The 12,323-nt window shown below is 38.6% G+C and overlaps 1 protein-coding gene across 3 annotated transcripts in view; it reads right to left on the reverse strand.

Moving 5' to 3' along the window:
* The window catches only part of CFAP47 (cilia and flagella associated protein 47), a 636,073-nt gene that overhangs the window by 234,821 nt on the left and 388,929 nt on the right, over positions 1–12,323 (reverse strand). For all 3 annotated transcript variants that reach the window (XM_073358068.1, XM_073358073.1, XM_073358080.1), the window contains one exon: positions 11,507–11,644. In XM_073358068.1, the coding sequence (XP_073214169.1) occupies positions 11,507–11,644 (138 nt within the window). The remainder of the gene's footprint in view (positions 1–11,506; positions 11,645–12,323) is intronic.

Consider the following 12,323-nt stretch of genomic DNA (forward strand, 5'->3'; position numbering starts at 1 on the left):
ATCCTCTTGCTTCAGGAATGCCCTCCTTGGGGCTATTTTGTTACAGAAATATAGTGTAAATATCCCGTTGCAAAACATAGTCCATTTTTCATGCCCAGTGTATCTAGTCCATAAAAAAAAAACCCACCAAATCCTCCTGTCCATCTACATAGCATATACCACATTCCAGTATTGCCACAACCTAGGCTCTTCTTTGGTCCTGTCCTGTCTTTTTACCAGGGCAGGCAGCACAGCTCTTCCTGCTGGAGTGCAACTCGCTTCTTCCCATTGGAATCCCTGCCCCCATCCCTGCACTGGGAGTTCATCATCACCAGGGGATCATCCCTTAGCCCCTCAGCTCTCTCCAGCCATCTGGCTCCAACTCTCCAGAATAAAGATGTCAGTGGGTAAACACTCCATCGCCTTCAGACTTCTCTGGCCCTCAGGTTCGGCCCTCCAGCTTAGATGTCAGAAGGCAACTCTCTCTGCAGGGCTCTGGACTTTAGCTCTCTCTAGCCCTCTGGATTTGGCTCTTTGGCTTAGTAGGCCAACCAACTAACTCCTCTTGCTTCTCTGCTCTTTAACCTTTCTCTAGGAACCACCAACAGTTTCCTTCAGGGACATCCTGCCCTCTCCTGGTCTCTGGCAGCTCTCACCTGCCATTCTCTCACTCCCAGGCTACTCTTATCTTATCTTGAGGACTCTCCACTGTCTCTATCTCTCCCCATTTATATGGCCCAGATGTCTTCTTTTAACCCCACTTGGAAGCCAACTGATGAGTCACCAGTGCACTGGATCCTGCGCTGTCCTAAAGGGATCAGTCAACCTGTGACAGGGTTGCTGATAATTCTTATGAGTCCTTCCCTGCCCCGTATAAAAGTCCCTTAGGCAAAAAAGAGAAGACATTTCAGAGAAACAGGAGAAGCTAAAAGGACAGGAAAACAGCTAAGGTAACTAGATAGAGCAGAAATCCCAGAACAAGTTGTACTGTAAAAGGCAATTAATTAAATTAACATTATTACTGGAAAATCAAAAGAAAAACAGATTTTTAATTATTAGCTAATAAAGGACAAAAAAGAGGAGAAACAAAGTGTGTGATAAGGGTGCGGTAAACAGAGTACATTCTTCCTGACCCCAACGAGTGATCAAGGGAGCATGGCATTAAACATTGATCTCTTATGGATCTTCTTAAGTAAGTGTTATAAGGTGTCCAGAATCATGGTGACCACATCACATAAATGTTTAAAATAAATCAAAATAATAAAAAAGTCATTACAAAATGGTTAGAGTTGCTACACACAGAACTTTTCAGAGCCAAAGTCATAAAAGCAAGGAAATGAAAAGTTAAGCCACTTAATAGTATGTACCATACCCTCTACTCCTCCATCTACCTTACCATTATCACAAACACTATACACCTGAGACCAGGCACCACAATCTTCACTCTGCAGATATCTCTTTAACAAATATTTTCCCAAGTACTAGAAGTTGTAGATGTGTAGCGCAGTAGCTGGTGGTGTTGGAAGAGGGCATTTGGTAAAGGGTTCTGTGCAGAAGGGTAGTTAAACGATGTAATGGAAAGCTAGGATAGGTTTAAGATTGTGGTTGTGGAACCCTTAGTGAAATTTCACAATAATTGGTCACCCCCTTTTACAGAAAAAAATAAAATAAAAAGAATCTGTGCCCTTTTTTGGCCCATGTTAGAAAGCAGTCCTAACTATAAAGTCCCTATTAAGCATCACCATAATAATAATTAAAGACATGAAGATTTTATTTTGAACTGTATCTACAACATCAATTTTTTTATTGTCTTTCTGAACTTTTTGTCACAGGCACAGACAGGAAAGGGATAGTCATCTAACTAACATTTCCCTCTTAAAAAGAAAAGGAGTACTTGTGGCACCTTAGAGACTAACCAGTTTATTTGAGCATAAGCTTTCGTGAACTACAGCTCACTTCATCGGATGCCTATGCTCAAATAAATTGGTTAGTCTCTAAGGTGCCACAAGTACTCCTTCTCTTTTTGCGAATACAGACTAACACAGCTGCTACTCTGAACCTGATTTCCCTCTTAAGTTACCTTTTATGTTAGCTACCATTGTCATGGTAATGACTTTCAACTGCAGTTTACAACACCTGTGAGGACTTCTCCCTGTCAACTTTGAACAAGTAAATCTATGATCATTCCTTCAATTTCCCTTTTCAGCAGCAACTTTGAATTTGTATCCATTATTCTCCAAAAATTTGGATTCAACCCAGAAGGGTTTTTTACCATCCCATTCCAATGTTGACAAATTTGCCTGTTGTCACCAACACAACATTGCCTCTGTATACAACTAACTTAACTAACTTGCCTCTGCTAAAATTCTCCATCTATTCCTTCTGTTACCTCATTGTGTGAAAGCACTTCACTTTGTGTTTCTGCTTCTCCATCTGAAAAATAGGGTTAATATTTACTGTCCTCACAGGAGTTTTGTGAGGATAAATGATGTTTTTAAAAGTCTTTGAACATGCAAAACTGCTTTTTAAATCCTAAATATAATTACAATCTTCTCTTGGAACCCCCTTATTTTGCGCTTTCCCAAGTTCCAGTTCTCCAGAGACCAGCATGTGAAGTACACTACTGCTTGCTCCGTCACTTGTACAAAGAAATAGGACCACATCTTCACTATCCTCAAACAGATCATTCATTTTTGGATCCAGTTCAAAACCATTCTCTTTGCCTTTGTCCATGGATCTGTTCTAGCCTACCTCTCTATTCATTTAATCTATCTACTCCTCTGCCTCTTCTCATCAAGCAATGACTTCCTCTCAGTTCCTTCATATAATCTCATCATTAATCCTGAGTCTTATCTACATCACTTGCATTCTTGAACAACTTTCTTTTATCAGTTTTACAGTCTCTCCATATATTTTCAAATCCCATCTGAACATATCTTTTCTGCCTTGTGTGAAACTCTTATTTTTGCTTTTCCTCCACTATTATTTTTTTCATTTTAACTTTGTAATTGTATTATTTAATTCTAGAACATGCATTTTCCATTCATTTGCATGAACTACACCATTATAAAAGTTAATTTTGTAGTACTGTGTACAGTCCATGTAAATGTAGACTGTTTTAATTTATACTTAGCTCACTTTTTCTTACTTTAAATAATACCATTAACAAAGAAAAGTATTACAATAGGCAAAGTTAAGTAAAGTAGCAGACCAAGTTGTATAAACAAAGGTTTTTAAAAGTGTATTTAAAACAACCACTTGACCTCGAGTTTTTCCTTGCTCTGAAGCCCGCTGTTAGAGAGGCACTGTGGTCTGGTCAATAGAGTACTGGACTGGGAGAAAGGAAACCTGGGTTTTGTTCCCAGCTCTGACTTACTGTATGAAGACTTGGGCACGTCACTTCACTTCTCTGAGTCTGTTTCCCTTCCCATTCTTTGTCTGTCCTGTTAGTTTAGTTTGTAAACTCTTTGGGACAGGGACTGTCTCTCACTTATGTGTATGTATAGAGCCTAGCCTACCAGAACGGGCCCTGATCTCTGCTGAGGCATGTAGGTGCTACAGAAGTATAAATAATAGTAATAGGCTGCCAACATACTTTCAGTGATTTATCTGAGGTCAATCCAGACCTTTAATTTACTTATTTTTAATAGCTGAATAGATCTAAAATGAAAAAAGTATAAAAAAAGCAAATAAATCTTCTCAGACTGCAGAATCTTCCAATCATCCTGTAAACTAAACTTTATTCTAGCTAACCTTAACTAAAACATAACTGCTACCAGTGATAAAGTATCTGTCACTTTCCAAGTAATTTCCCCCCAGAAACAGACTAAAATTATCTAAGATCAATTATTTTATTTTAAGCAAATCTTAATTTATGTTTATTAAAATCTAAAACACCATAAGAAACAAAATCTTAAGTACAAAGCTATCCTTGCAATTATAGAGAACAAAGAACTTCAATTAGAAGTAAAAACTTATCTTAATTTTTACACCTACTGTTGGCATTTGTAATGGTAACTGATTTTCAATAGACTATTCTTCTAGGATTTCACAATCTCAAAAGATTTTCCAGAAACTACTGATAATGAACTAAGGTAGCAGGTAAAATCACCTGAAAGTACCCTAATATTGTAAACAAACTTATGTGGATTATTATTGTAATGTTTCTTGTTATATGACCACCAGCAGCAACAGAAAAAACCTGCAGTTTGACAGGAATAGGAGACATTAGTGGAAAGTTTAATGCATACAATTTTCTTCAAACTCTTTGCAACAAAGCTTGAAATCAACACTTCAAAGACTCACATCTACAAAACCAACTAGATAAGAGCATTAGTAGAATTTCCTGAAAAAGCTATTTTCATTTCTTCTTTAAACTAGAGAGGCTTGCAGCATGGATATATGATAAATGAAGATAAAAATGAACCATACTTTTATATCAGTAACAAATGCTGGCATCTCTTTTCAAATTATTTTTAAAAATGTTTACTTTAAGAGCTCATTCCTGTGCCTTATGCACCAGGGACCCAATCCTGCAAATGCTTGTGCCCTAACTTAACTTTAAGCATGTGAGTAGTCTCATTCACTTTAGTGGTACTACTCAAGTGCTCAAGTTATACAAGTGCTTAAGTGTTTGCAGGATCAAGGCCTAAGTCCTATATTTGGTGCTGAGTAGTAAGATGTTTGGAGAGGATTCTGTAGAATTGCTACTACTCCACTGATGAATGCCTGTAGTCCTTACAAGCCAATCTCTGCTTACTGGCAAACCAATCTGCAGCTTGTCCACACCCAGACACTTTCATTGTTCAGTCCATATGTAACACACTTCTGGGGATACCCAGAGCTGTGGCCCACTGTGTTACCTCTCTGCCTCAGCGAAAGTGAGTTTTGCTGGAGATTAGACTGCCACATCAGTCTGCCTTCCTCATCTGCAAACTCCCCAAGGCTCTCAGTCTCACTGAGAAGGCATCAGTGAACTCCAGCCCCTAAGCTCCTCAGAGATGTTTCTCTGCAATAAGCAGCTTTTACCACTGTGCATTCACAAAAGATATTAACTTTTCTGCTCTCTTCAAGACATCACAACTTATTAACTTAATGGGGGTAAATACACCCTTCCCTTCAAGCACAACACTGAATTGGTTTACAGTAAAAGTAAAACAATTTTATTAACAAAAGAGTATGGATTAAGTGATACCAAGTCAAAGAAATAAAGGTAGAGACAGTTACAAGCAAATAAAATGTATAAACCTCTCTAAAAGTCTACAACTTGATCTATCAAGATAGTCTTTGTTCAAGATGACTTCTCTCGCCTACAGTCTCCTTTCCAGCTTTACACAGGCCAGTCTGGCCAGGACCAATCACAGATCAAATTGCTTGGTTTCTTTGTCTCCTTAAGGATAAAAATGGAGTCTTCCTCTGTTCCTTATATCCCCAAAAGGATTTCTTTGTCTTACAAGTCAGGAAGACCTTCTGGAGACTCAGCATCCTGGGTCTCTGGTGTGCAGGAGCCATGTTAATTTTCTTTCTCTTGAATTCAGGAACAGAATAACCCCCACTGGTTTAGCTTGATAGCTTTGTTTACTGCTAATATGTAAACTGGGGTAAACTAATATTCCTTTGTCTAGGACAAACCTGTTTATCACCTTTACCAAGGCTAGGCTGTCTGGTCTTAAACATGTTCTAGTAACATCATACAGAAGGAATTTGTAACTTCACATATCATGTTAATACATGCATTTTAGAATAATATTAATAAACAGTGTCTTATTAGCTTTCATATGATACCTCACAAGGCACATTCTGTACACATATTATTGCACTAATACATAGGGTGTGGATTAGGGCTAGTAATTACTATTCTGAGCTATGATTATTTTCCCCCACTAAGAAGAAGAAAAAAAGCCAACCATGTTTTTAAAATGTAAAATCAAACCCTAAATGCTTAGCAGCAGAAAAATGAGGGGGGGAATATTTGCAATATATCAAGAGACGATAGGACCGCTTCTCTATTTTTAACTGATATTTGAAGAGTCTTCTAGTCAAGAAGTCTAAGAAGAGTGCATTTTACATCCAAAGCTCTACAAAGGCAGGGGTTATCGGACTGCACAACTGCTTCCTCATCGTGTTTGAAGTTTGGGTCTGCAAGTATATGAAGGACTGCAGCTCTGTCTCTCAACTTCTTTCTGCTTATGCACAATTTCCAAAAAAAAGCCTCTAAAAAGTGATGGGTATGAAAGGCAGGGAGCACGGATCTGTATTTCTGATGTATTCAAAGAACTACATTCACTGCTAAGCAACCTTTTTTAGAGAAAGACACCACTTTTGAGGCAAAATGATATTATTAACAGAAATATAACAGTTCATTATTATAATTTAGGTTAATAAAAAGTTGCCTTTTTCTTTTCTGAATGTAAGGAGATATTTACAACAGTGTTCATGTATATGACGCTTAGAGAGTATGGTAGCTTACATGCTTCTATTTTTGCATGCAGACATTAAATAAGCATATAAACTAGACAAAGAAATTCATAGGAAAACTCTGCTTTCTGTCAACAGTTGACAGTCACCAAGATTCTCAGAGAAGATGACACCTACTTAACTATAAAATCATATTTATTTCCTACATTGTCTGTTTGCACAGATCCTGGAATGCAGCTTTATAAACTTTTATTTTGCTTCTAAAAATTTCATATTATTTCCCTTTATATACTGTTAGAAATATTTAAATAAATGCTATAGTGATTTCTGCCTTGCATAGTGTATTTGGTAGGACTCTTTCATAGCAAGTCGTAAACATGATTACTGTAGTGGGTTGTAAACGAAAGAACTATTTTGTCAGAAGACAAACAACAGTAGCCGTCTCCAAGTATACGAGGTACATCTTCTTTGTTTCAAGGCACCCAGTGTGGCATTAATATAGTCCTTATCTTATTACATTTGGGAAATATTTTATGGAAGTTTTCTTAAAACACAGTTCCACTTAAAGTAAAGTTATTTATGTATTCCTCAACTGCTTAACATTGTTTTAGCCTTGTATGAGTTGTTTATTTGCACTGTTTTGTATCTAAATGCAAGCATTTCATACAATGACTCTGACAACATTGCTATAAGAATATATGAATATTTTATGTATAAATATAGAATCAAAAAACTTTACCTTAACTGGTAACTAAAATAAGAATCCATTTGAATATAGTTATATTTATATTAATTGGGGAATAAATTTGTTGTCTTGCATGCTTGAGCAAACCATCTGACAAACTTCAAGACAAGGAGAAGCTCTCCAAAGACTGTTAAAACAAAATAATAACTCTGACTAAGTTTCAATTATTGTTTTAGAGGCTAAAAGATTTTTATATAGAAAATAGGAGTGTTTAGATAAAATTCTATTTCAGATTAAAGTCCTATTAAACAAATATGGAACTAAAGGGATATCTCAGAAATGAACTGAATAAAAGAAAGTTAGAATTTTAATTGTAGAGATCTTTTGAGAATTTCCTGCTACACAGGCAAAACAATAAAGTTATGAAATATTTACAACCTTGTTACATTTCAATTAGCAGATTGAATGTAAACTAAACTAAAGAGATTACCAAGGCCATCTCATGAAGATGTTGAGTCAATAAAAGATGACAGTGGCTGATACCGATATGGAAAATCCTGAAAGTGATGTGTCTTCCACAGTCATTGAAGCTATGTAAATAGAAGAAATAAAAGCTTTGGACGCTGGTGATCTTCTCAGTTCCCATCTCTAAACTTCCACACACTCAGGTTGCCTCATTTCACACCTTCAAATCAGCATACACAAGCAACCAAATGCAGCAGCAATAAAACAGACAACAAAGGAAGCTACAACATCAAGATGAAGCAGCCTTCCAGCCCAACACTTCTTCTGCCATATGTCTTTACCAAAACGTCAACGTGAGATCATGTTTCCCAAAATATTGTCAAGGAGTTAGATAAAAATTGTTCTTGAAATGGCATTCTAGATTTAAGATATCAACAACTTTTGTTAAATACCAGAAAGGTTAGACCGAACATGCACTCCTGAGGTGAAATGGCCAGGGCCCCACTGAAGTCAATAGCAGTTGTGAAGAGACATACTCTAACATTGGTACAAGAGAGAGGAATAGTGGAATTAGGTTTAAAAATTAAGCATCTTCATTAAATTGATTGTCTCAAGGCCACTCCTTAAAAAATGAGCCGATGGGCCTATAAGAAACATTGCTATTTTAAATGAATAATTTATTGATTGGCTTCTATTAAGAAACTGAATTAAATAGTTTTTGTTCAGATTCTTTGGACTTAGTTTATAAATGGGAATGAAATAAGTGATCTTAACAGTTTAGATTACTTTGATATAGCCAACACAATTCACTGACTTTTCCTTTGTCCATTATAAAATATTTTTGTTGTCCGGTATACTAAGGCGGGATTCGCTACTGATTTGGGGTAATAGTTTATTTCAGCCTTCATTTACCTGGGAAATGTGTTCTCCTAACCCCCCATAGCACAGCAGACACTTAAAATTGTAATCTTTGCTGGAAGCTCTCCAAAAGAGAGACATAAAAAGGAGTACTTGTGGCACCTTAGAGACTAACCAATTTATTTGAGCATGAGCTTTCGTGAGCTACAGCTCACTTCATCGGATGCATACCGTGGAAACTGCAGCAGACTTTATATACATACAGAGATCATAAAACAATACCTCCTCCCACCCCACTGTCCTGCTGGTAATAGCTTATCTAAAGTGATCATCAAGTTGGGCCATTTCCAGCACAAATCCAGGTTTTCTCACCCTCCACCCCCCACACACAAACTCACTCTCCTGCTGGTAATAGCCCATCCAAAGTGACAACTCTCTACACAATGTGCATGATAATCAAGGTGGGCCATTTCCTGCACAAATCCAGGTTCTCTCACCCCCTCACCCCCCTCCAAAAAACACACACACAAACTCACTATCCTGCTGGTAATAGCTCATCCAAAGTGACCACTCTCCAAGTTTAAATCCAAGTTTAACCAGAACGTCTGGGGGCGGGGGGGGGGGGGGGGTAGGAAAAAACAAGGGGAAATAGGCTACCTTGCATAATGACTTAGCCACTCCCAGTCTCTATTTAAGCCTAAATTAATAGTATCCAATTTGCAAATGAATTCCAATTCAGCAGTTTCTCGCTGGAGTCTGGATTGGAAGTTTTTTTGTTTTAAGATAGCGACTTTCATGTCTGTGATTGCGTGACCAGAGAGATTGAAGTGTTCTCCGACTGGTTTATGAATGTTATAATTCTTGACATCTGATTTGTGTCCATTTATTCTTTTACGTAGAGACTGTCCAGTTTGACCAATGTAAATGGCAGAGGGGCATTGCTGGCACATGATGGCATATATCACATTGGTGGATGTGCAGGTGAACGAGCCTCTGATAGTGTGGCTGATGTTATTAGGCCCTCTGATGGTGTCCCCTGAATAGATATGTGGGCACAGTTGGCAACGGGCTTTGTTGCAAGGATAAGTTCCTGGGTTAGTGGTTCTGTTGTGTGGTATCTGAAATAACCATTGGTAATTGCTTGTTTATGTTTCTTTTACTTTTTCTCTTTCATTTTCTCCTTTATTAGGCATAATTTGCTTGACTTTAGCTCTGGTGTCCCTAACACATAAAAAGGCCACATTCAAATAATGGAGTTCATATCCTTGACGCAGTATTGAGAGAACTCATTTCTACGATATGGCCTACCATTACTTGTTTCTCTACATTATAACATTTTAGTAATTTGCAGAATATAATTAGTTGGTGCTTAACACCTTAAAACACTCCTTTTTTTGCAACACGATTTCCCGTTTGTCAATACAGACCCTCAGTTTTGGGAGGTTAACTAGCAGTAATGGAGAGGTGGGTCGGCTCTCCCAAATTAGGCATTAGATCTGACTGCCAAGTCAAGAGTAAAATGCTGCATAAACATATTAATTTAATTATAGTTTGTAGAAATGCTTATCTTGTTGACAGACATTTCTGAAATACGCAAAAGAGGATGCTTTAGATGTGGCAAAATATATTTTTAAAACATCAGGTACTGCTACGTGTTCTGATATTGATTCTCCTTTTTAACTTATCTCCATATGATTTACCTGAAATATAAGATCTGAAAATTCCACTTCTAGAACCAGGAAATCTGAGAACCAAGAGGAGCTAGTAAACACTGGGTCAGCTGGGGCTGGAGAAGGGGTCTGTAACAGAGCGCCAACTCACCAGCACGCATCTTCTGCTGGTTGTCCAGGAATTAGCTTGATTCCAGTCTTGGAGCGCCCCCTGCTGGCCGGTGTCTCCCTACCGGTACCTGCTTCCTGTGAATCCCCACTACCTGTAGCACTTCAGGCGCCACGTTCCTTCCCGACCCCGGTGCCCCTTATCTTGGGGTGCTGCCCCACAGCAGTGCCCCCACTTCCTTGTTCTCCCCTCCCATGGGAACCCCAACCCCATATACCCACCTTGCCTCAGTGGCTACTGCCATTCGTCTCTAGCCCCTTCTCTCAGGGGTAAACTGCAGTCTGTAATGAACACTCATCACTGGCAAGGGGGTCAGACATGCTGCCTTTCTAACCCCAGCTGCTTCCCTAAAGCCCTAATACCTCCCCTGGCCTTGGGAGGACCTCAGCCTGGGGACTCACCAGGCCAGAGTTCCGTTCCGTTCCGTTCCGTTCCCCAGCCCAGCCCAGCCCAGCCAGGCAGCCTGCTCCTCTCTGCTTCCCAGCTGGAGCAAGAGTCCCTTCTCCCACTCTCTTAGCCTGTCCTTTTATCAGGGCCAGCTGTGCCCTAAATGGGCACAACCTCACCTGTGGCTAACTACCCAAGCAGCCTCCCTTGGCTGCTTTTAACCCCTTTCTAACCGAAGCAGGTGACCACCCCGCTAGAGGGTCCCATAAATAATATCAGCCCCAAATATATGGTACCAGAAGCGAGTGTGCTCACAACTCCTACAAAATCTGTTTTCTCTGATTTGATACCAACGGCACTTACAGATCCCAAGAATGGGATTTATACTGACAATATTCAAAGAATAGTCTGTGATTTCCTATGAAACAGGTTGGTTTGATATTCTGAGACAGTATTCTCAGCAACTTTCAGGGATCCCCTTCTTTCCTGTTCTGAAACAATGTAATCACATCAATACTATTTGGTCTGCCATCAAAGAAGAATAACTTTAAAAATAAGGCAAAATGTGTTAAATAATTTTTTCTATGTTTAAGCTATCAATGTTATTTTTGGTTTTGAAAAATAGGAGACACTTGACTGCTAACAATGTTGCAAAAAGAGAGAAAAACAACAATCAAACAAAGCTTGAAGCTACATAAAAATCTTTTGAGAATCAACCAAAGGACAAGCTCTTGTACACGTATACAATAAACATTTGGCTATGCATTATTCACAGGCACGTGGCTTGGCACATCAAATATGCATTTCATTTAAAAATGAATGATGATAGAGGTTTATACAGATTGATAATGAAATTATCCATAATAATAAACATACCGGTGTTTGCTGCATCAACAGTTTGTGATGTCTCTGTTGACAATTTCTGAAGGGCCTGTTCACCATCTGTCTCCTCCGGTGAGCTGTTATGTTGAGACTGCTGTTGTTCTTCAACTTCGACAATAAATGAAATTATACCTAAAACAAATAGGTACCAGATGTTATATTAACCAGGACATTAGTTTTATAAGATTGTCTGCCAGACTTATATTAATGTTGCTGCAGCGCTGAACTAATAAAATATGAGGCAAAACCTAAATTCCAGGAGTCAGCTATCCAATTGTAATTGATTGTGATAAAGAATACATCTTTGACGAGTTCAAGTAAATGAACTCTGCTTCCAAATTCTTTTTTTTTTCTTTCTTCAAAAGGATAATTATTTTAGCAGCTTACACAAAATAATTAAAGGCCATTTGTGGCAGTTCAATACAAGACAGGACACGGCTTTAGGCAAGCAAGCAGGCTGGTCTGCTGATGGGATTGCCCCTGTCAGCTTTTCCACCTCTCTTTTATTTCTCTCCCCCCTGCGCATTACATACTCCGACCGCAAAAGGCATCAACAAAGGAAATAATATGACTTTGATTAATATTCTTATTTACCAGCCTCTATCTACTACAATCTTTGTTCTCAGGCCTTGAGCCTAGGCCAAGGAAGCTTCCCACGGTTGATGTCCTTATTTTGACTTCCCAGTGGTCCATGTTCCCATGGTCTATGTCCTTGGACAGAGCAATGTGTGCATCGCTCCTATACAACAGTCAGGGTGTGCCCTGACTGTTTCCAGGTGCATGAACGTTACATGAACTCTTCAGCCAGTAA

The sequence above is a fragment of the Lepidochelys kempii genome, chromosome 1, assembly GCF_965140265.1.
Source record: "Lepidochelys kempii isolate rLepKem1 chromosome 1, rLepKem1.hap2, whole genome shotgun sequence".
Lineage (NCBI taxonomy): Eukaryota > Metazoa > Chordata > Testudines > Cheloniidae > Lepidochelys > Lepidochelys kempii.